General features: G+C 40.0%; 1 protein-coding gene across 6 annotated transcripts in view; it reads left to right on the forward strand.

Annotated features, from left to right (window-relative positions):
* PCCA (propionyl-CoA carboxylase subunit alpha) overlaps positions 1 to 25362 on the forward strand; it is a 381582-nt gene that overhangs the window by 148239 nt on the left and 207981 nt on the right. For 5 of the 6 annotated variants that reach the window (XM_054719911.1, XM_054719915.1, XM_054719912.1 and 2 more), the window contains 3 exons: positions 6456 to 6534; positions 11502 to 11604; positions 14821 to 14915. The exons of the other annotated variant lie outside the window; for it this stretch is intronic. In XM_054719911.1, the coding sequence (XP_054575886.1) occupies positions 6456 to 6534; positions 11502 to 11604; positions 14821 to 14915 (277 nt within the window). The remainder of the gene's footprint in view (positions 1 to 6455; positions 6535 to 11501; positions 11605 to 14820; positions 14916 to 25362) is intronic. 6 annotated transcript variants of the gene reach the window in all.

Below are 25362 nucleotides of genomic sequence, written 5' to 3' on the forward strand. Positions count from 1 at the left end.
TAATGGGGAGTGCATTGAATCTATAGATTGCTTTGGGTAGTATGGACATTTTAATGATGTTGATTCTACCAATCCATGAACATGGTATGTTCTTCCATCTGTTTACGTCTTCCTCTATCTCTTTTTTCAGTGTCCTGTAGTTTTCCGTGTATAGGTCTTTTACCTCCTTAGTTAAGTTTATTCCTAGGTATCTTAATTTTTTTGGTGCGATGGTAAATGGGATTGCCTTTTTAGTCTCTCTGTCTGTAAGTTCACTATTGGTGTATAGAAAGGCCATAGATTTCTTGGCGTTAATTTTGTATCCTGCTACATTGCCAAATTCATTTATTAAGTCTATTAGTTTTTTGACGGAGTCTTTCGGATTTTTTATGTACAATATCATGTTGTCTGCAAATAAAGACAGCTTTACTTGTTCTTTTCCAATTTGGATGCCTTTTATTTCTTCTTCTTGTCTAATTGCAATGGCTAATACTTCCAGTACTATGTCAAACAGGAGTGGTGAGAGTGGGCATCCCTGTTTTGTTCCTGTTCTTAGGGAAAATGTTTTTAGTTTTTGTCCATTGAGTATGATGTTTGCTGTGGGTTTATCATATATAGCTTTTATTATGTTGAGGTATGAGCCTTCTATTCCCACCTAGTTGAGAGTTTTTATCAAGAAAGGGTGTTGGATTTTGTCAAATGCTTTTTCTGCATCAATTGATATGACTATGTGATTTTTATCTCTCAATTTGTTTATGTGATGTATCACGTTTATTGATTTGTGGATATTGTACCATCCTTGCATTCCTGGGATAAATCCTACTTGGTCATGGTGTATGATCTTTCTGATGTACTGCTGGAGCCGATTTGCTAGAATTTTGTTGAGGATTTTGGCATCTATGTTCATGAGGGATATTGGTCTGTAATTCTCTTTCATTGTGTTGTCTTTATCTGGTTTTGTTATTAGGGTGATGCTGGCTTCATAGAAGGAGCTTGGAAGTGTTCCTTCCTCTTGAATTTTTTGGAATAGTCTGAGCAGGATAGGTTTTAGTTCTTCCTTGAATGTTTGGTAAAACTCTCCTATGAAGCCGTCAGGCCCTGGGCTTTTGTTTGCTGGAAGCTTTTTGATGACTGCTTCAATTTCGTCCATAGTTACTGGCCTATTGAGCTGTTTAGATTCTTCCTGATTGATTTTTGGAAGGTTATATTTTTCTAGAAATATGTCCATTTCCTCCAGGTTGTCCAGTTTGTTGGAATAGAGTTGTTTATAGTATTTTGTAACAATCCTTTGTATCTCAGCGGGGTCTGTTGTTATTTCACGTCTTTCATTTCTGATTTTGTTTATTTGGGTCCTCTCTCTTTGCTTCTTGGTGAGCCTGGCTAGAGGTTCATCAATCTTATCCTTTCAAAGAACCAGCTCTTGGTTTTGTTGATCTTTTGTATTGTTTCTTTGGTCTCTATGTCATTTATCTCCGCTCTGATCTTTGTTATTTCCTTCCTTCTGGTTACACTGGGCTTTTCTTGCTGCTCTTTTTCTAGCTCTTTGAGTTGTAGGGTTAGGTAATTTATTACCATTGTTTCTTGTTTTTTGCAATAGGCTTGTAGAGCTATGAACTTCCCTCTCAAGACTGCTTTCGCTGTGTCCCATAGATTTTGGATTGTTGTGTTTTCATTGTCATTTGTTGCCGTGATGTTTTTTATTTCTTCCTTGATCTCTCTGGTGACCCATTCCTTGTTTAATAGCATGCTGTTTAGTCTCCATGTGTTTGATTTCTTTGGATTGTATTTATTGTAGTTGATTTCCAGTTTTATGCCACTGTGATCTGAGAAGATGCTTGATATAATTTCTATCTTCTTGAATTTGAAGAGACTTTGCCTGTGACCCAGCATATGGTCTATCTTTGAAAATGACCCATGTGCACTTGAGAAGAATGTATATTCTGTGGCTTTGGGGTGAAATGTTCTGAAGATGTCAATTAATTCCATCTGGTCTAGTGAGTCATTTAGGATTGATGTTTCTTTGCTGATTTTTTGTTTAGAGGATTTGTCCAATGGTGATAGTGGGGTATTAAAGCCTCCTACTATGATTATATTGCTATTAATCTCTCCCTTGATATCCTCCAGGAGTTTTTTTATGTATTTGGGTGCTCCTATATTGGGTGCGTATATGTTTACCAGAACTATTTCTTCTTGTTGGATTTCTCCCTTTAGTATTATGAAGTGGCCTTCCTTATCTCTTGTTATGGCATTTACTTTGAGGTCTATTTTGTCAGATATAAGTATTGCTACCCCAGCTTTTTTTTTCATTTCCATTTGCCTGAAAGATATTTTTCCATCCCTTCACTTTCAATCTGTGTGAGTCTCTTGTTCTGAGGTGGGTCTCTTGTAGACAGCATATATATGGATCATGTTTTTTTATCCATTCAGCCACTCGATGTCTTTTGATTGGAGCATTGAGTCCGTTTACATTTAAAGTTATTACTGAAAGGTATTTGTTTGTAGTCATATCTATTTTTGTGTCTATTCCTTCTTACCTGTTTATTTCTTCTTTTTACAGTATTCCATTTAGCATTTCTTGCATTGCTGGTTTGGTGGTGATAAACCCCCCCTGAGCCTTTTTTTTGTCTGCGAAGCTCCTGATTTCCCCTTCAATTTTGATTGATAGTCTTGCTGGATATAGTATTCTTGGATTCAGTCCTTTGCTTTGCAACACTTTGTATACCTCCTTCTATTCATTTCTAGCTTGTTGTGTTTCTGTTGAGTAATCATTTGACAATCTGATGGGTGTTCCTTTGTAGGTAACTCTCTGTCTCTCTGTTGCCGCCTTTAAGATTCTCTCTTTATCATTTATATTTGCCATTGAAATTATGACATGTCTTGGTGTGGGTCTTTTGGGGTTGATCCTGCTTGGGACTCTCTGTACTTACGTAACTTTTATCTTTCCCATATCTGGGAAGTTTTCTGTCATTATTTCTTCAAATAGATTTTCTAATCCCTGCTGCTCTTCTTGTCCTTCTGGCAGCCCTATTACACGCATGTTACTTCGTTTCATGTTGTCCCAAAGCTCCCTTAGGCTTTACTCCTGCTTTTTAATTTTTTTCTCTAATTGCTGTTCAGATTGAGCTTGTTTCTGTACCTGATCTTCTAACTCACTAATTCGGTCCTCTGCTTCTTGTAGTCTACTGTTGAAACTTTCCATGGTGTTTTTGATTGTAGCTATATCACTTTTCATTTCTTCCTGATTCTTGCATAAGTTGTTGATTTTCTCATCCATCCGATGTATAAATTCCACGACCATTACTCTGAACTCCTTTTCGGTCATGTTGCAAGCTTCAGTTTCACTAATTTCCTTTTTTGGCGACTCCATATTTTCTTTCCTCTGTGAGTTATTTCATCTCCCCATTCTGGCTATCACCAGAAAGCTCAAGCTTCCGTTTGCGTGGACCTGGGCCGTGTGCTGTGGGGACTTCGCTCCACCTGAGTTTCACTGAAGTGCTCTGACACTAGGACGTATGGCTGCCTTTGGTTGGTGGGAACCAGACTTGCCCAGGGTCAGTATCCCCAGTGTTCCGTGTGGTCTCGTGTGCACGCTTAGAATCAGGGGCCCTGTCTGCACCACACTGTTGGTATGTGCCGGAAATGAGATCCTTAGCATGTGCCAGAAGTCAGAGTTTCCCTGTGTCTGCACCAAGAATCGAGTGTCAGAGTCTCTGTTGCCTTGTGTGGTTTCTCGTTGAGAATCAGGGTCCCTGTGTGTGCATGCACCAACAATTGGGGTCACTGGCTCTTAGTGTGAATGTGCTGTGAGTCAGGGATCCCAGGCAGCTGTGTCCGGCGTGCCAAATTCCCTGAAGTGGAGCTGCGTCCTGTGTGGGATAGCATCTAGATTCTCACCATTAAGTCTGAGATTAGCTATAGGTATTTTGTAGATGTTCTTTATGAAGTCTAAGAAATTTCCTTCTATTCCTAGTTTGATGAACTCATTGGGTGTTGGATTTTGTCAAATGCTTTTTCTGCATCTGCTTATATGGTCTTCTTTTCTTCTTTAGTGATGGATTATATTAATTGGCTTTTGAATGTTGAACTAGCCTTGCATAACTGAAATATATCCCACTTGGTCATGGTGCATATAATTCTTTATATACATTGTTGATTTTTTTCCTTTCAGCCATTTTATTTTTATACCTAGAAATTTTATTTTAATGTTCTATATTTTCTACTTCATTCCTCATCATGATTATTTTTCCTTTAAATCCTTTAAATCATACAGACAGTATTTGTAATATCTGCAATTTGTAATAGTATTTGTAAAAACTGTTTTAAGTCTTTTTATTTCTGAGTTTGTTTTTGTTGACTATTTCCCTTCTGATGTGGATCACATTTTGCCTTTTCACATGTCTCTTAATTTTTTATTGTATTGTAGACATTGTGAATGTTTGGATTTTGTTATTTTTATTTAAAGGATGTTGAAGTTTATTTTGTTTGATAGGTAAATTAATTGATGTTCAGATTAATATATTTTAAGTATTTATTTATTTATTTATTTATTTATTTATTTATTTATTTTGCGCTTTCTTGGGCAAGTCTAGCATAGCGTTTTCTGGTATTCTGATTCAACAAGTATATGTTTGTCCATCTTTCTCTAACTTCTATGATTCTATCCTTGAGTTCATAATTTCTATTTCATTATACAACTGAGTTTTTTGGTTTTTTTTAGTAAAATGTAAACACCTAATGTTTTAGGCAGGAGAGAGAAGTAAAGCTAAATATATTGTTAAAGAATTTCACTGACCAGTGTGTAATTTAATGGGACCACCTCTAATGATGGGGAGTTTGATAGGGGGCTATTACAGGAGTCCTAGGAAGAGATGATGGCAGTTTGCATACTGGCAATTATGATAATGGAGATAAAAGTGTGATCATTTTCTAATTACAAACAAAAAATGACATTTTTCATGAGGAAGTTTAATGAACACCATCTTAACCAAATATAACTTCATCAGGGAAAGTACAAATGGACTTTGTTTTCTTTTTATGGCTCTCTGATGTGATGTGAGAATGAAGGTATATTAATTTTCTTTTTGGCTTTCTAGAATATGCTTTTCCTAATTCCTTTTCTCTTAACTTCCTGTGATTCTTTTCTCTTCTGAATTCCTAATGATAGAATTATTTGGGTACTTTTCCTCATCCTAGAATATAAAGCTCCCAATGTGAAAACTGTATGTTAATCTTTCTTCTTCTCACTACACTTAGCATTGCTTTTAAAGTGCTACTCCTGCATAAAGCTATAACCAACATCAGAATTTTAAAAATCGAATTAACCAACATCAGAATTTAAAAAATCAAATTAATTATGAAACATTTAGGAATCAAGTGCCTTTTTAACTAAGTTGAAGTTAAGAGTGCTGTTTTATGGTTTAGAGGTCAAAGGTCTATGACCTTTGGCCCTCTCTTCCCTTTCCAAGATCCTATAGAGAGAGTTCAGTGCTCTTAGAGCATCACAGGCCAGGAAGAGTCCTTTAAAGGCTCACTACTGACCTCTTCTTTTTTCAGAAACAATCCTAAACAAGTGGCCTCAGACATGAGTATCTCCACCTTGTTTTTCAGAAAACCTCTAAGCAAGACTTTACAACTTCTCTTGATAAATTGTTATAGATGACTCATGCTGTCAAAAATTTTACTTTGTAATAACTAGTCTAAATATTAAATCTTGCTAACTAACAACAATTTTATGATTTTATTTTCTCTTATAAAACTATACCTGGAAATGTCCTTTGTTTGGGGCCTTATGTTGTATTTTACTAATTCCCACCAGTCTAGGCATTCCCTGTTGAATGAATGGATTTAGAGCAATAGCTTCTCAATTGATGTCAGCAAGATCTGGAACTTTTGTAATATACTAGTCAGGGCTTGATTTTTCCCAAAACCATCATGACAGTTCTTGCTGCTAAAAGCTGCAGGGGTTTCCTGTGACTTTTCAGATAAAAATACCTCAAGCACTATAAATCATTACTTTTGAAACAAGGGAATTTAGTTTGTTATGCATCCAAGCAGCAGTTTTGGGGAATCATATGAGTGTGTATGTGTGTGTATTTGTGTGTTTCCTTAATGCTATATAAGTTGCTTCACGTTATCTTTGGTTGGTTAATACTATATTTACTCCCTGGTTGGTTAATACTGTATTTACTCCCAGTTTTGGAATTCATTGTCAAATAATTTATGTTTTCTTAGCTTTTGATTTCATTATTGGTGAAAATGTTATATTTATTGATAGTCTCTTTTTTTTTAAATGAACACACTCATTAAAAAATATGTGCAAGATCATTATAGGGTGTTATCTTTCTGACTCTAAAGAAAGGAATTTTTAAATAAATTAGTTATTGTCTCTTGTGTTATTGAACATGTGGTCAGTTGTCATGTTCCTGCATCCAAATGATCAAAGTCTGAACTTCTGTCTAATTCTTCCCTGCTGTTAGGCTACCCTGTCATGATCAAGGCCTCAGCAGGTGGTGGTGGGAAAGGCATGCGAATCGCTTGGGATGATGAAGAGACCAGGTGAGATGCTGTCCAAAATATACTTTTGATGAAAATTACAGTTACTAGAGTTTTATTAAACTGACTAGTAAACAGATATCAAAAACATAATGGAGTAATTACAATCACCATCTAATTTTTGCTCTTTCCCAATTTTAGATGGGAAAAATTGGAATTATGCAGAAACTTTCTTACTTACATTTTCATGATGATTACTCTATTATAGACAGGTTTTTACTTTATTAAACATCAACAAAGGATTACCTTTTCATTTTTACAGTCTACTTTTAAAATTTACAGTTATGATTCTATTTTCTAGGCAAAAGTTACTAACATTTGATCGTGTAATTCTAAGTGCAGCCAAAGATTTAAACCATATATTTAAAAGGTGTCATAATTTCATTTGTTTATTGCTCAGTATGTACTTGCTTTCATTTCCTTGTTTATAAAAGTAGTAAAATACTTCTATACTCCTATAGCGTAAAATATATTTCTTTTTGGATTTGAAATTACTGTATGTCCATTTTACAGTGCACTCCATTGTAAATTTAGGACATTTTAATTAGTAGTTCCAGAAATTAAAAGTATCTTTTAAAACAGTAATTAAAAAACACAAAGCATTGATTATACAAAATAACTTTTTGAAAAACTGTCTAATATGAGCAGGTTTTAGGGGACTCTTCAGATTTGTAGTCTTATTTATTTTCAGGATTGGTAGTAAGAGAGATTTATGTCATTTTTTGGAGGGGGGGTAAAAAAAAATATCACTGAATAATTATTGTTGCATTTTCTACTCTTTACCCAGAAGTAAATTGGTCTTCCAAGCTGTTAATTTTGCTTTCTCCCTTTCTTTCTCTTTTCCTTCCCATTCCTCAAAATCTCTACAAGACAGCAATCTGGAGTAGTTGGTATGAAAGTCATCCAATACAACATTAAGTCAGAAATTAAGTTCTAAAGTGAACAAGGAGGCAATATACTAGCCATTAAAATCTTTTGGGAAGATGCCACATTGTGGACTTAGATAGTTTTAACGCTAAAAGAAAAGTGTCTCAGAACACCATTGTGTCTTTGGTTAAGTGTCAGAAAGTAATTGGCTTGTGATGTGGAGTGATGATATATGACAAATGCAGGTCTTTAAACCTCAGTCTCACTCTCAGAGTGTCACTGATACCTAATATTGACTGATGTAATATCACATTCTCCTCTCCCACCTTAAGCTTACCCAGCAAGAATAAACTCATTGCATGGATGGCAATATTTGTTGAGAGTCTACTGTGTTTTAATAACATTCCAGGAATACAGCAATGAACAGAAACAAACAAAGTAATTAATTCCTCCATACAGTTTATACACTAGCTCAGGAATTCTTAACCTTTGAATTCAAAGTCTCGTAGAATTCAGGGACTGTTCGTGCAGCTGGATGAGTTTATAAAAGCACATATTTCTTTCATTATCATCTAATGGCAGTTTAGTGTTTCCTCCAATATAGGCCAACTATAATAGTAGTAGTAGTATGTCTGGAGCTTTTCACCATTTAGGAAATCACATACAGTATTATCTTAACACATTACAGTTATAGATATTTCTAGGTTATACTGATTATTAGACTTGTTGGAGCTTATTGATGAATAAAGAACCATATACATTATATCCCAAAATTGTTTTAAAAATATTTTGATACCTGTATTTTAATATAATTTATTTCCTGTGCAATTCTGTACATTATTTATGTGTTTTAAATCACTTTACGCCTTATTTTGACAGAAAGTTCATATGCTGCATGATTCTGCAAAAGGGGTCATGGCATAAACAAGGTCCAGAAAGCCTATACTGATAGAAAGAGATAAACAATAAACAAATTCAAAGTAAATCACATACTATTGTGGAAGGTGATAAGGAGTGTAAAAAATAAAGGAGGAACTCAAGAGATCTGGAGAAGGTTGGAGGAAATTCTCATTCTAAACAAGATGTAGGGTTGTTCCCACTGAGAATTCATATTGTAGTAAGGAGGAAAGGACCCAGACAAGGGCAGAGGCCTTGACCTGGGAACATATCTTGAGAGATCCAGGAGCAGCAAGGTGGCCAGGTGTTGGAGGGAGGGAAGGAGGAGTAGGAGATGGGTCAAGGGGTTTTGGGTGGAATGGGGGCAGATTATGTAGGATGTTGTAGAGCATTCTTAGTGAGATGACAAGGAGCATTGGAGGATTTTGAGTAAAGCAGTCACTTTAATGGAACTTGAACAAATTCCTGATATTATTTACTTTTTAAAAATTATAAAACATTTCAAACATATAAAAAAGTAGAAGATATAATGAACTTATATATATATCATCCAGGTTAATCAGTTATCAAGATTTTGTGGCTTAAGTTTTAAAAGAATCACTGGTTGCTATCTTGAAATAGACTTAACGGACAGTAGAATCATGAACTCTGAAATCTGGGAAATCAGTTGGGAGACTTTAGCAATAATCCATGCAAGAAAAATGGTGGTGGTGGCTTTCATCAGTGTAATGGTGGAGATGATAAGAGAAGAATTTAATTCTCAAAGTAGAGGCAACAGGATTTGCTGAGTGAGTTGATGCAGAGGATGAGGGTACTCAAGGTTTACTTGTAGTCACTATTTACCTTATTTTTTTGCTCTTACTCTCTCCTTGGTCTTAGTATTGATTTATATGCATTAAATGCATTTGCTGCAACAACGCTTTATTGAAAATTTCTTGGGAAAGACTGAGAGATTAAGGCCAGAGTGAGGACTTTTATCTTCAAAATAGTAAGAAAGCTTAATTGAAGGGTCTGGTTCTTAGCCTCTCTGGAATTCTGTCTGGCTTGATGCCTTTTGATAGTGGGGACTTACCTGTATATTACTGAGCATTGGTTAACTACGTGAAATGTTTGAAGTCATGCTAGCTGGTTGCTTTGTGTGGGTGGAAGCAAGTATAAGGGGAGGAGCATGTTTAATTTCATTTTTACCACATAATCCATTTTATTTGTCTTTTGAAGTTCAGATGTTGAAGCTATCTCTTTTGCTTTAAATGTAACTCCTGTGTGCCAAGTAGACTTCATGGGTGGCTTGGGCTTCCTCACAGTGTGGTGGCCTTGGACTTTTTACATAGGGACCCAGTGGTCCAAGGGCACTCGTTTCAGATACAAATGGAAGGAAGCTCTTTCACTGTTTGTAATCCAGTCTCGGAAGTCACATAGGTTCCCTTCCACCATATTTCTGCCCAAATTCCCTAGGAGGGGAATTAGATTCCACTTCAAGAGGGAACAGCAAGATTCTTAGAAGAGCACATGGAATGGGAGGGGTCACTGTGACCATCTTTGGAAAAGACAGTCTGCTGCAGCATCTTTGTAGGAAAGACTGATGTAATAAAGATATTAAACACAACTTAATGGTTTTATACGAAATTTGGATTTTATGAACTTCAGTTTTTTCTCTCCTTGTTTTCCCTTTTGTATGTATGGCACTTAACTTACATAGCAATTTCACTGAAAGCCTTTATTTTTCATAGGTTCTTAGATTTCTTATCAGTTATTTTTCCAGAGCTAATGTTAGTAACATATTCTTTTATGCTGAGGATTGCTCTAGTTTCTTGGCAGTGAGGTTTGCTGTGCTGCTGTTGACCTGTGGATTTTAATTTAGAATTCAGTGATCACTGTATTCATTCATATATTGGGCATCATTTGGTAAATAATTTAACCATTTTTTGGCTGGTAAATGGCATATTGATTTTAAATATGCTCATCAATTCACAAAAGTACATACACAAATTTTCTACCTAAAATATTATTCTCTTCAACTTGATAAATAAATCATCTCTGAAACTTTGTTGAGATTAACAAAAGCATGACACTATTTGATTTAATGATATATGCTTTTTTTTGTTTTTTGTTAATCCTCACCTGAGGATATTTTTCCATTGACTTTTAGAAAGAGTGGAAAGGTTGGGGAGAGGCAGAGAGAGAAACATCAATATGAGAGAGACACATTAATTGGTTACTTCCTGCATGTACCCCTATCAGGGCCAGGGATCTAGCCTACAACCAAGGTACATGCCCTTGACAAGAATCAAACTTGGGACCCTTCAGTCTGAGGGCCAACACTATCCGCTGAGCCAGAGCAGCTAGGGCCATGCTCTTCATTTTTTAAATATTTCTCTATATCCTGGAAAAGTAAAACCTATGCAAAATTTGAGAGAATAGTCCAAAAAACCCCATGTATTTATCTTCTACAGTCACCAGCTATTAATATCATGCTGCATTGCATCTATTCCCTGTCTATACGGTTGTGAGGGAGGCAATTGTGTTTAAAGGTATATTTAAAATATCAGGAAATGTTCTTGAGGAGCCTCCTGTTGTCTGTAGTTCTGCTCCAGCTGTGCAGTTGGCCAGGTCATTTACATTTTTGTGTGCATCTGACTATTGAGTCTAATGGATATGTACTTTTATATTTTTTTATTAGTGGAATTATGGTATACTAGAGGCCTGGTGTACGAATTCGTGCACGGGTGGGGTCTGGCCAGCCCACCCCATCAGGGCCGATGGGGCGGGGGGGGGGGTGACTAGGGGAGGGGCTTTGGGTGGTTGGCTGGCTGGCCACGTCCCCTGGTCGAACTCCTGGTCCAGGGATCAAATTGCATATTAGCCTTTTATTATATAGGAATAGGGTTGAAGAAATGGAACTTTATATGATTAGTATGGTTTATTAAAATCTCAGGTTTAGCTGTTGGTGAAATAAGTACCAGTATTCCTGTTTAGATATAAAATCTAAGATCAGGGAAGCTAAATCACTCACCCAAGGTTATAGAGCTAGTAAGAGGAAGAGCTGTAGTTCAACCAAAGTTAACTTAGTTATTTGTTCACTAAGGGAGTTTTCCCCTGCTTTGTTCAGAGGTAAGCCAAAATAAGTATTTAATTATTTTTATTTTATATTAAGGGCTATATTTTTTTGTTTGTGTGCTTGACTGTTCTTCTGTTTTCCTTTACAGGGATGGTTTTAGGTTTTCATCTCAAGAAGCTGCTTCTAGTTTTGGTGATGATAGACTACTAATAGAAAAATTTATTGATAACCCTCGTCATATAGAAATTCAGGTTGGTACATTTTAAGATAATTTCTAATTATTATGACTTTAAATATGTCATTTATTCCTATTAGAAACATATCCTTTCTTCCAGTTAGAATGATTGTGAATAGTTCTGATATGTTGGAATAAGTATAAAATAGAGAAAGTACATAAATTGATAATCTACGTTTGGAATCTGGTATGCTTTTGTCAAAGTGCCAAAATGTCAGGATGTGGAATGATATAAAAGCCCAGCTCCAGATAGAAGCTGTCCCAAGATCTCTGGGCAGGCAAATATATTACACTTAAGAGACTCATTCAGTCGTCTGAGATTAGGCCATTTTAGGGCATTTTAAAAAGAAAAGTGCCTGACCTGGACTTCTGTATCATTTCAGTTGACAAGATGTCTGTGTGGCTCACTGTGATAGGCATTCTTCTAGGAGCTAGTTGTATAGAGATGAGGGAATCAAATTTGCTACTTAAATTAAGATTTTAGTGAAACTGTTAAAGTGGTTGTAAGAGTTGGTTGCAAAAACAAAATGGGTTTTTTGAAATAAAACATAGAAGAAAAAGAAGACAATCCCGCTCCTGATCGTCAAAAGTAATAGGTATTCTAACATCTCATACCATAGATTATTTTTGTTTGTTCTTAAACTTTATATAAATGGAATCAGGCAATATATACTTGGTTGTGCCTGGCTTCTTTTGCACATCATCATTCTTTGAGATTCTTTCATGAGGCTATTTTATCATTCATTTTTAAAAAATTGCTCTGTGCTGTACTGTTGTTTGAATAACCTGTAATTTACCCATTTTCTTGTTGGTGTATCATGTTTTTTTCTAGTTTTTTAATATTATGAATAAAATGCTATGTCTTTTTATGGACGTATACATTCTTTTTTGGATATACTGAGGAGAGGTATTCCTCTCCTCATTATATAACTCTCCTCAGTATATAACATGGTAAGGTTATGCTTAGTTCTAGTAGATACTGTGGTTGTCCTAATGTATACTCCACAAGCAATATACAGTATTAAAGTTTCCATTGCTGCCATTCTTTCTAACACTTGGTATTCTCAAATTTTTAGATATTTAGCCATTTTGGCAGACATGTAGCAGTATCTCTGTTTTAATTTGCATTTCCCTGATGACGACTGATATTGAGCACCTTGTTATAAGTGTATGACCAGGTGGATATCTTATTTTGTGAAGTTACTGCTCAAGTCTCATACTTGCCTCTCTCCCCTTTAAAAACCTTTTGCACTCGGATGTCGAGTGTGACTCGACACGGTTAGCATTAGAATAAAGGAATCAAGAAAAAAGCAAGCGAGTGCAAAGGGTTAAATTAGATTTTTAAAAATTACTGAGTGGTTAGAACTATTTATCTATTTTATTTGAGTCCTTTGCCGGTTATATGTAATGTGTATGTCTTCTGGACAGAATCATTTTTGTGACACTTTTCAAGTTAGTTGTCTGCCTAGAACATTGCCATATGGGATTGTGCAGGATGTGAATACTGTGATTTGTGTTGTGGGCCATCTTTGGATATTAGCTACCACAACTTATTCTCTTACACCCAATGATGGTGTCCTTTCCATAAGCAGAATATACCCACTTTCCTTCCAAGACCAGGATCTTGTCTATAGACTTGGTCCAGGTCTGGTTGAGACTTCTTGTATATAGTCTCTTAAGGGCAGTTATTCTAGTGGGAGACCCTCTGAATTTAAAGACAGCCTGTGACACCTATTCATCCAACATACAATGATGAGAAAGGGATACACACTGCAATAAAATACCACCATTCAACAAGATAGTAAAAACTGAGAACCAGCAATTAAAGCTGAGAGATTTCTTAAGAGGTTCTTGTGGTAATTTTAGATGTACTTATTGCAGCTATCTTTAAGAGCCATAGAAAGAAATAAAATTCCACCTTGTTGATATTTTATTACTACAATGTTTTCCTTTTGTTTGAAATCATTCTTGAGGTTTAAATAGATTGATTTTTATTCCTAAAAATTAACTTTGCAGTCATATTAACTTTATTTTATAGTTTACCGTATCTGTTATAAAGATGATCTCCTTTTTTGTTTTATTTTTCAGTACCCATATGAAATACTGAGATTATATTAGCTGCTATTTATAATGCATGAGGAAACTGAATGACTTATTCAGGGAGATTGCATAGCTGTTTAGAACTAAAATTGGTGCTTAGTTTTTTGGTTTATAGAATAGCTTTTACTTCTGTTTAATATATGCATTCAGTAATAAGCATTTCCTCTTTAATCCTGAAAAGAGATTATCCCAATCATAAAAATCAAACATTCTATGCAAAAACATTAACAAAGAGTCTGTTTTAGGGTTGCCAGATTTAGCTGATAAGATACATGTTAAATATGAATTTCTGTTAAACAGAGTTTTTTTTAAGTACTAGTATGTCCTTTGCAGTATTTGGGGCACGTTTTTATTAATTTTTTCATTGTTGTCAGGAATTAAAATTTCCCTGGGTATACTGTTATCTGATATCCCAGCTTATTTTCCATTATTACAAACTAGAGGCCCAGTGCATGAAATTTATGCACTGGTAGGGTCCCTAGTGGCTGGCAGCAGCTGGCCGGGTGCTCCCTCCCTTCCCCCAGGCGGCCCTGCCCCCTGGTCGAACTCCCAGAAGAACTCACTGTCCAGGGGAAATTTGCATACTACACTTTTATTATATAGGATGGGAAAAATCATTGTATGCTATATATTAACCCCAGATCATTTACTAGTTTCCTATACCAGAAATAAAACACAATAAAAGCATCCATACATAAGTAACGGACTTGTATTGGGTATAAATAGAAAAGCATTTCCTGATTAACAGACAGTTAATCCTGTTAATAACAGATGTTTGTAACAACACTCATGGGTCTCCTAAGCATGAGGACATTTAGAATATCTATCCCCTTATTGACACTCAGTGTCCTTCACAAAATTTGTATAATTGATGCTAATAGTTTACCCACTGCTTTCAAAATGTAATATGAGAATTTTTATCTCAAGTGTTTTTGATTAAAATGTTTTGAGTTTTGAGGTTGTAAATATAAAGTTTTTTTCTATTAACATTAACTAAAAGAGGAATGAATATGTTCTATGAGATTTGAGTATTAAAAGCCAAGGGGTGTTGCATGGATAAAATGTTAGCTGGACTAACACATGCTCTGTGGGTATGGCTATATATATTTTTCAGATGGTATTGCTTTTTCAGGTTTTAGGTGATAAACATGGGAATGCTTTGTGGCTCAATGAAAGAGAGTGCTCAATTCAACGAAGGAATCAGAAAGTGGTGGAAGAAGCGCCAAGGTAGGTCTCTCTCCATGAGTATTTATAATAGTCTGCTTTTATATATTTCCTTTTCATTTTATTGGCTAAACTTGCTTTAATAGTCATGGCAAAACCTATATTTTTATAATTAAGACTTTGCCACCTGACCTTTCTCAGTACTTCAGTGCATGAAAGTAAGAGACTTGAAATATAAGTTGGGGCTTTATTAGAGATGGAAGTTGGTTGGATAACCAGCTGTGATGCCCACAGGCTTGTAGGTAATATAGACCCTGTGGGTGTTTCTGGGCATGTGGAATTTCTGGGGTATATGCCTTGTAGGCTCTCCTGTTGATGATGGTTTCACAAAGTTGATATTTTATTGAGCTGTACACTTGAAACCTGTATGGTTTTGCAAAGTAATGTCACCCCAGTAAATTTAATTAGAAAACACATCACCAAAAAATTGTATCCATCAAAGGGATAAAAAAATTAGGTTGATCCAGAATTTCTTGAATTTATCCTACCATGACAAGGCTCCTGGGCATGGTTCTTAGAAATTCCATAATTTATCAGAACTACTTTGGACACTTTTCCAAGCCATCTTTCATGGAACTTCATTTTTAATTTGGTGTCAGGTTGGTATTTCTATATATTCTGGTGTTACTTTAGTTCTTAAAAACCCTCAGTTAGTGTACATTGCTATTTTTAGTAAACAGGCTCTAAGGAATATAGCCAGTTGTGGCTTTCATCAGCCTAGCCAGTGTGACTTGATATAAAGGGTGTATAGTTTCTGAAAAGAGTAGGTGTGAATATGAATGAATTTTTAATCACAGAGTAATGGTAAAAATCAAATTCCACTTTAATTGTATTAGTTGTTAAAATATGGTATGGCATAGTATTTTAAAATAGAGTCCCAAATCCTTTGCTACTTCTCTTGTTGAGGAGTTGGGGCCATCAATGTTCCCTCCCCTTGATTCTGTGCTCTGTGACTAGTTGACCAATCCTATCTAATAAAAGAGAAATATGCAAATTGACCATCACTCCAAGACACAAGATGGCCGCCCCCATGTGGTCAAAGATGGCTGTCCCCATGTGGAAACAAGATGGCTGCCACAAGATGGCCTGCAGGGGAAGGCAATTGTGGGAAGTTAGGGGTGACCAGGCCAGCAGAGGAGGGCAGTTGGGGGTGACCAGGCCAGCAGAGGAGGGCAGTTGGGGGAGACCAGACCAGCAAGGGAGGGTAGTTGGGGGGGACCCAGGCCTGCAGGGGAGCGGAGTTGGAGGGGACTAGTCCTGCAGGGGAGGGCAGTTTGGGGGAACCAAGCCTGCAGGGGAGAACAGTTATAGGCAATCAGGCAAGCAGGGAGGGCAGTTATGGGTGACCGGGCTGGCAGAGGAGGGCAGTTGGGGGAGACCAGGTCAGCAGGGGAGGGCAGTTGGGGGGGACCAGGCCTGCAGGGGAGAGCAGTTGTGGGGGGACCAGGCCTGCAGTGGAGGATAGTTGGGCAGGACCCAGGCCTGCAGGGGAGGGCAGTTGGGGGGACCAGGCCTGCAGGGGAGGGCAGTTGGTGGGGACCAGGCCTGTAGAGAGGGAAGTTATGGGTGATCAGGCCAGCAGGGAGGGCAGTTAGGGGTGACTGGGCCAGCAGAGGAGGGCAGTTGGAGGAGACCAGGCCAGCAGGGGAGAGCAGTTGGGGGGGACCCGGAGAGCAGGGGAGGGCATTTGGAGGGGACCAGGCCAGCAGAGGAGGGCAGTTAGGAGTGACTGGGCCAGCAGGGGAGGGCAGTTGGGGGTGACCATGCCTGTAGGGGAGGGCAGTTGGGGGTGACCAGGCCAGCAGGGGAAGGCAGTTAGGGGCAATCGGGCCATACCAGGGAGCAGTTAGGCTTCAATCAGGCTGGCAGGGGAGTGGTTAGGGGGTGATCAGGCTGACAGGCAGAAGTGGTTAGGGGCAATCAGGCAGAGGCAGGTAAGCAGTTGGGAGCCATCAGTCCTGGATTGTGAGAGGGATGTCCGACCGCCTGTTTAGTCCCGATCCCCCCAGGTTGTCGGACATCCCTCAAGGGGTCCCAGATTGGAGAGGGTGCAGGCTGGGCTGAGGGACACCCCACCCCACTGTACACGAATTTAGTGCACCGGGCCTCTAGTAGACTACATAAAAGTGAGGCTGTACCCAGGCCTGAAACTGCCAGTTTCTACTTCCTGTTTCTTGGAACACCACACTTAGAAACCAGCTACCATGCTGTAGAGTACTGTCCACTGCAGCCTACATGGAGCGTGGCCCTTAGCTGATGGCCCAGGACCAGAATGTAAGAAGGAAGTGGGGAGAAAAGGCAAAAGGAATGCTCTGTTGTGTCTTTAGGAAGGTTCCTAGAACCTGCCTGTGTTGATTACTTGGCAGTGATCTGATGTTAGGCACTTTGCTAGGAAAGCTGGGAAATATATTTTTTTCTTTTTTTTTAAATTTAATAAATCTTTATTGTTCAGATTATTACAATTGTTCCTCTTTCTTCCCCCCCATAGCTCTTCTCCACCCAGTTCCCACCCCACCCTCTGCCCTTACCTCCCCTGCACTGTCCTCATCCATAGGTATACGATTTTTGTCCAGTCTCTTCCTGCACCCCCCACACCCCTTTCCCCCTGAGATTTGTCAGTCCACTCCCTTTCTATGCCCCTGATTCTATTATATTCACCAATTTATTCTGTTCATCAGATTTTTTATTCACTTGATTTTTAGATTTACTTGTTAATAGACATGTATTTATTATTCGTAATTTTTATCTTTACCTTTTTCTTCTTCTTCCTCTTCTTAAAGAATACCTTTTAACATTTCATATAATACTGGTTTGGTGGTGATGAACTCCTTTAGCTTTTTCTTATTGTGAAGCTCTTTATCTGACCTTCAATTCTGAATGACAGTGTTGCTGGGTAGAGTAATCCTGGTTGTAGGTTCTTGCTATTCATCACTTTGAATATTTCTTGCCACTCCCATCTGGACTGCATAGTTTCTGTAGAGAAATCAGCTGACAATCGTATGGGTGCTTTCTTGTAGGTAATTGACTGTTTTCCTCTTGCTGCTTTTAATATTCTCTCTTTGTCTTTTGCTCTTGACATTTTAATTATGATGTGTCTTGGTGTGGTCCTCTTTGGATTCCTTTTGTTTGGGGTTCTGTGCACTTCCTGGACTTGTAAGTCTATTTCTTTCACCAGGTGGGAGAAGTTCTCTGTCATTATTTCTTCAAATATTTTTAAAGTATCTTGCTCTCTCTCTTCTTCTGGCACCCCTATAATTCGGACGTTGGTATGCTTGAGGTTGTCCCAGAGGCTTCTTACACTATCTTCAAATTTTTGGATTCTTTTTTCTTTTCCAGTTGAGTGTTTTTTGCTTCTTTGTATTTCAAATCTTTGACTTGATTTTTGCAGTCCTCTAGTCTGCTGTTAGGTCTCTATATAATATTTTTTATTTCAGTCAGTGTATGTTTAATTTCTAGTTGGTCCTTTTTCATATCCTCGAGGGTCTCGCTAAATGTATCGGCCTTTTCTAGGAAATTCTTGAAAAACCTTATAACTGTGGTTTTGAACTCTATATCCAGTAGTTTGCTTTCCTCCATTTTTTTCATTTGTCATCTGTTTCTTTGTCTCCGCATTTTCGCTGCTTCCCTGAGTTGGTAGAGTAGCTTTGTCTGGTAGGTGTCCTATATGGCCCAGGGGCTCAGCCTCCCCCAGTTACCTGAGGTGGACACTTTTGGTGCACCCCTTTGTGGACTGTGTGCACAGCCTTGTTGTAGTTAAGTCTTGATTGTTGTTAGTATCACTGGGAGGAATTGACCTCCAGGCCAATTGGCTGTGAGGATCAGCTGTGTCTACGCTGGGAGAACTTTTATGCTGGAGACACCCTTAAGGGAGAAGACTTGCAAAATCCTCTGTTCTCAGCTTGGATGGGGCGGAGTCTAAGGGCAGAGCAGACAGCCTTCGCTTCCCATCAGCCCTGCCCTATGAGGCCCCTGGGTCTCAGTGTCCCTCAGTAATCGCTGCAAGCACTTCTGAGAGAAAGCCGCCATTGAGTTTCGCCCGCTGCCAGAGAGTCCAGTTTCTCCCCGAATGAGGCTGGTTTCCCAGAAACTCGCCCAGAACTGGAGTTCAGTGCAGTCGGGAGCTTCTGTCTCTCTCCCGCTTTAGAAAGCCAGCCACGCACTCAGCCGCCCGTGCACTCAGCAGTCAATCCTCTCTGCGTGCGCGCACTTCCGGACCTCTGCCTTCCGCAGCTCCCCTGAGTCTCAGTGTGCTTTCTCTTTTCCCGACAGTCTAGATTCCCCCCAAAATGAATTTGGATTCCCAGATTCTCGCCCGGGACTGGAGTTCAGTGCAGTCGGGAGCTTCCGTCTCCCTCCCACTTTAGAAAGCCAGCCGCGCACTCAGCCGCCCGTGCAGTCAGCCGCCCATCCTCTCCACACGCGCACGTCTCCATACCTCAGCCTTTTGCAGCTCCTCTGAGTCTCAATGTGCTTTCCTCTTTCCTTCTAGTTGTGTAATTTCCACTCAGCCAGCTTTCCTGTGGTTCTGGATGGTGTCCGTTTTGTCTTTTAGTTGTAGTTTTGATATTGTTGTGCGAGTCAGCAGTTTAGGTGTTTACCTGTGCCGCCATTTTGGTTTCTCTCATATTTTTTTCTTGAGTAACCATGTGCTTAGCTAAAGTTCTAGTCATGTGGAAGAAGGGGACAATAGATACTGGTCAAATAACAGTAGTCTCTGATACTCCTTTTTTGCAACTTTGTGTTTTCTGTTATATTACTTCCAATATAATTAACTTTCTCTTTTTATTTAAAACTCACTCAGGTCTTACCTGAGATAAAAATTTTTCTCAAACTTGAAACCTTGAATCATGATTTTTGTTATCTGTCTATCCATCCATCCTTTTCAAATGAGCATCTAATCTATGTAGAGAAAATATAGAGGAAAATTTAAAGCAGTAGGAATCAAATAAAAAAACACCAGAACTGATAATTAATAGTGTCTTGATATCTATTTGTGTACTGTGAAGTACTCACATAATTGGAATATATAGTTTTCAGTTTTTAAAGTGAGAATTGAGCACTGTGCTTTGAGTGTAGTGATGAGGTTGCTTATAACTCTGTGTATCACTAGTGGAGTTTATGATTAGGGAAAAGACAAGACCAGACAGGACAAAAATAGTTTTACTCAACAGCACTAGAGATTCTTCAAATGCTATGATACTCATTTTTAGTTGGGTTTCTTTCTTTTGGTTGCATTAATTTTACTGCTAAAATGTCTTTTTTAAAAAATATATTTTATTTCTTTTAGAGAGGAATGGAGAGGGAGAGGTAGAAACATCAATGATGAGAGAGAATCATTGATTGGCTGCCTCCTGCATGTCCCCTCCTGGGGATCAAGCCCGCAACCCAGGCATGTGCCCTTGGCCGGATTTGAACCTGGGACCCTTCAGTCCGCAGGCCGATGCTCTATCCATTGAACCAAATCAGCTAGGGCTAAAATGTCTTTTATGCCTATATCTGTTAGGGTAGTGGAGAACTATTTATAACTAGAGGCCTGTTGCACGAAGATTCGTGCAAAAATAGGCCTTCCTTCCCCTGGCTGCCAGCACTTGGTTTTCCTCTAGCACCTGGGAGGGGCCTTTGCTCAGGCTGCCGCCTTCCGCCTTCCGCCTTCCGCCTTCCGCCTCCGCCTTCACTCCGGCTAGAGCCTTCAGTGTTTACTCCGGCCGTAGCGCCGCTCCTATAGCTCCCTCCGCCCCCTACCCTCCCCCTTATAGCAGGCATCCTGCCCTGCCCGGCTGCTCTGCACCGGTGTATGCAAATTAACCTGCCATCTTTGTTGGGTTGATTTGCATCCTCACCCCTGATTGGCTGGTGGAGGTATGTTCAATTTGCATATTTCTCTTTTATTAATGTAGATAATAAAAACATAATATGCTAATTAGACTGCACATACTTCCAGATGTCCTTCCTTCTGGACAAAGCCACGGTGTAGCGGCGGGGACGTGCCCCTTGCATGAATTTCGTTCATTGGGCCTCTAATCTTATCCATAAAGACTTCCATATCTGTTTCTATGAGATAAATTCTTTTTTGTAACATAATCATACTTCAAAAAATTAGTAAAACTTCCTTACTAGCATTTAATATCAACTTAATATTCAAATCCTCCTGATCATCTCATCAATATTTTTTTACAGTTAATTTTTGGAATCAGGGTCCAAATAAGGACCAGCCATTACATTTGATTGTTTTTTTACATCTTTAAGATTCTCTTAACTTGTAATGCCCACTTTCTTTTTAGCCAAGATCTGGTCATTTTCCTGCCCTATTCTTCACATTCTGGTTTCAGCTGCATGCATCTCCACAGTGTATTTTACCGAACATTCATGTTATATCACTATCTCTTAAAAACTGCTGGTTAGAGCTAGAACCTAGAATAGAGTCAGGCTGGATTGGTGGGACGGGGGGAGGTAGAGCAAGAATACTTCACATGTGAGAAGTGTAATTCCTACTTTTTCCCTTTTAGTGATGCTAGGATTAATCATTGGATTCAGGTGTTATGAATCTTATTCACCTCTTATAAATAACTAGAGGTTTGATGCACAAAATTCATGCAAGAGTAGGCCTTCCTTCCTCTGGCTGCCGGCACTGGCTTCCCTCTAGCACCCAGGACCCGGGCTTCCCTCACAGCCCCGGCTTTGTCCGGAAGGTCATCTGGATGTACATCCGGTCTAATTAGCATATTATGCTTTTATTATTATAGACTAGAAGCCCGATGCACAAAATTCGTGCAAGGGGCTCGGCCCCACCACCATGGCAGCTGCCTCGGCTTCTGCTGTGGTGGCGGCTGTGGGCCTCTGCCTTGGCCCCTGCCCGCCACGGCTTTGTCTAGAAGGAAGGATGTCCGGTAGGATGTCTGGTCTAATTAGCATATTATACTTTTATTATTATAGATAATACCTAATTTGGGATTTGCTAAAAATAAATACATTGGCCTGGTAGAAAAGTGGACATGTAGCATAGGTAAGACAAGAGTGGCTATTATTACAGACGAAAATAGGTACATGCAAATAAATTATACTGTTCCATAATAAAAATTTTATAAAATGTCATCTTAATCTTACTCATTTGAAAACAGTTAAAAAATTAAAAAAAATTTTTTTATTGAATTTATTGGGGTGACATCGATTAATAAAATTATTTAGGTTTCGGGTGTACAATTCTATACTACAGCATCTGTATATTGTATTGTGTGTTCACCACCCCAAGTGGAGAACAGTTTTAATACACGAATAGGAAAGTATTCAGTGTTTTATTTCTCAGAGCCTATCTTGTATAGAAGCAAGATTTATGCAAATGCAAAATTATTCAATAGTATTCTTTTCAGGGTTTATTGAAAACATTTCAGCTTTACTTTCCTGATGGAATGTGATTTTGATATTACAAAACAAAAGTTTTGAGGTTTTATCAGATATACAATCAAATTTTGTTATTTGTGGTAATTATATTCCATAAAGTTGCTGCAAACATGAATCTGTAAATGCTGAAGCAATGCTACTAGGGGAAATACAGGATTAGGTGCCTTTGAGCTTCTAGTTACAACATTTTCACCACCTGGTTAATATATAATACTAGAGGCCCGGTGCACGAAATTCGTGCACGGCGGGGGGTTGTCCCTCAGCCCAGCCTGTACCCTCTCCAATCTGGGACCCCTCGAGGGATGTCCGACTAATCGGACCTAAACGGGCAGTCGGACATTCCTCTCACAATCAGGACTGCTGGCTCCCAGCTGCTTGCCTGCCTGCCTTCCTGATTGCCCCTAACCGCTTCTGCCTGCCAGCCTGATCGCCCCCTAACCACTCTGCTGCCAGCCTGTTTGCCCCAGCTTCCCTCCTCTGCCGGCCTGGTCACCCCTAACTGCCCTCTCCTGCAGGGTTGATCACCTCCAACTGCCCTCCCTTGCAGGCCTGGTCCTTCTCAACTGCCCTCCCTTGCAGGCCAGGTGCCTCCCAACTGCCCTCTCCTGCTGGCCATCTTGTGGTGGCCATCTTGTGTCCACACGGGGGCAGGATCTTTGACCACATGGGGGCAGCTATATTGTGTGTTGCAGTGATGATCAATCTGCATATTACTCTTTTATTAGATAGGATAGAGGCCTGGTACAGGGGTGGGGGCCAGCTGGTTTGCCCTGAAGGGTGTTCCTGATCAGGGTGGGGTTCCCTTGGGGCGTGGGGCAGCCTGAGCGTGGGGCAGCCTGAGCGAGGGGCCTGTGGTGGTTTGCAGGCCGGCCACGCCCCCTGGCAACCCAAGCGGAGGCCCTGGTATCTGGAATTTATTTTCCTTCTACAATTGAAACTTTGTAGCCTGGAGCGGAGCCAAGCCTGGGGCTCCCTCCGAGGCTGGCAGCCATTTTGTGTTGGGGTTATAATTGAAACTTTGTAGCTTAAGCGGGTGGGCCCGGCCAGGGTGTGCGGAAAGCTTTGCTTCCCCTGTTGCTGCCGGCAACCCTGGCCTGCTCTCTCAAGCTCCGTTCTGCCGCCATTTCTGTTTGAATTTGTTTACCTTCTATAATTGAAACTTTGTAGCTTGAGTGGAGGCTTAGGCCTGGGAAGGGCAGGCGGAAAGCTTGGCTTCCTCTGTTACCTAGGAAACCTTGCTCTCTGTGTCTGTAGCCATCTTGGTTGGGCTAATTTGCATACTCGCTCTGATTGGATGGTGGGAGTGGCTTGTGGTGTGTTGGAGGTATGGTCAATTTGCATATTTGTCTATTATTAGGCAGGATTGTTTTATGTGTGTTCTGTTGAAAGACACCTTGTTTAATGTATATTGTTGACACATTGTTGTGGAACTCACAGTCCTGGCCCCCAGCTTTGAAATGCATGCCCGAAGGAAGCTCATTTTTCCAACATGTTTTCTCCATAAGGCACATCACAGCCTTCTTGGACTTAGGAACACCAGAGTGCACTTCAGCTTAAAACTTGGGTGCCATTTTAAACAGTGAAATCATCCTAGGCCTTCCCCTCCCCCCCCAAAAAAATGAGAAAGTGGCACTAAAGAAAATGTGAAAAGGATAGTTGTTTACAGTATGAGAGCTGAAACAAGAGGGCAGAGTGTCACCTTGTTTGATTTCAGCTGGGACATGTTGGGAATCTCAAACTTTTTTTGCTACTCTGAGCTTGTTTGTGAATGACCACAAAAGTGCTGGGAGTATTAATTTTTGGGGTTAGAAGTAACGTTTAGCAAATAGGAAAATTTGTAAATATGGAGTCTATGAATAACAAGGATCAATTGTATATGTTAGTTTCCAAGAATTTATTTTTCTCCCAATCTTAGGTTGAAATGATTCTGAATATATATGTTAAATTTTACTAATTGAAAATTACTGAGCTGAAGTAGTTGTATATTTTATAAACTGATTGAAGTTGCAATATAATGTGGGATGTTCAAATGCTTTATAAAAATCTCAAGTTGATTTATTTAAATATGTGCTTAATACAGTAAGCATCCTAATATATAAAAACCCTGGGTCCATCACATCCACAATGACTGGAGGCTCGACCAACCAGAAGTCAGTCCTGCAGTCAGAGCTGGGTGCCGTGGCGACCCAGTACTGACTGCTATGGCTGCAGGTGCGGTGACCCAGCACTGACTGCTGAGGGGGCTGTGAATCAGGCCCAGAGAGATGCCTGAAGAGAGAAGCAGGGTCTCATCCGTAGCTGTGGCAGCTGTTGATCAGCACTTGCCTCTCTCTTTCTCTCCGGGCCTGGCCAGCAGCCATGACTCCATTTCTCTCCAGGACTCCACCAGCCCTGTCTTTCTGATCAGGCCCTGTTGATAGGCCCAGAGATGCTGACTGGCATACAAACCGACTAATCAGAACCAAATCTGGGTGAACTGTGAGGAGCCAATGGCTGCCTAAGAGGCAGAGCTTTTCACGCTGACTGGCATAGAAACTGACCAATCAGAACAAAATCTGGGTGAACTGTGAGGAGCCAATGGCTGCCTAGGAGGCAGAGCTTTTCACGCTGACTGGCATAGAAACCGACCAATCAGAACAAAATTGGCTGGCAGGGGAGGGCAGTTGGGGGCGAGATCAGGCTGGCAGGCCGGCAGGGGAGGGCCATTGGGGGTGAGATCAGGATGGCAGGGGAGGGCAGTTGGGGGCCATCAGGCCTGCAGGGGAGGGAAATTGGGGGCCATCAGGCCAGCAGGGGAGGGCAGTTGGGGGGGGACCAGGCTTGCAGGGGAGGGCCGTTGAGGGCGAGATCAGGCTGGCAGGGGAGGGCCATTGGAGGTGAGATCAGGCCAGCAGGGGAGGGCCATTGTGGGGAGATCAGGCTGGCAGGGGAGGGCAGTTGGGGGTGAGATCAGGCTGGCAGGAGAGGGCAGTTGGGGGCAACCAGGCTGGCAGGGGAGGGCAGTTGGGGGCCATCAGGCCTGCAGGGGAGGGCAGTTGGGGGGCCATCAGGC

Source organism: Eptesicus fuscus, chromosome 8 (genome assembly GCF_027574615.1).
Source record: "Eptesicus fuscus isolate TK198812 chromosome 8, DD_ASM_mEF_20220401, whole genome shotgun sequence".
Classification (NCBI taxonomy): Eukaryota; Metazoa; Chordata; class Mammalia; order Chiroptera; family Vespertilionidae; genus Eptesicus; species Eptesicus fuscus.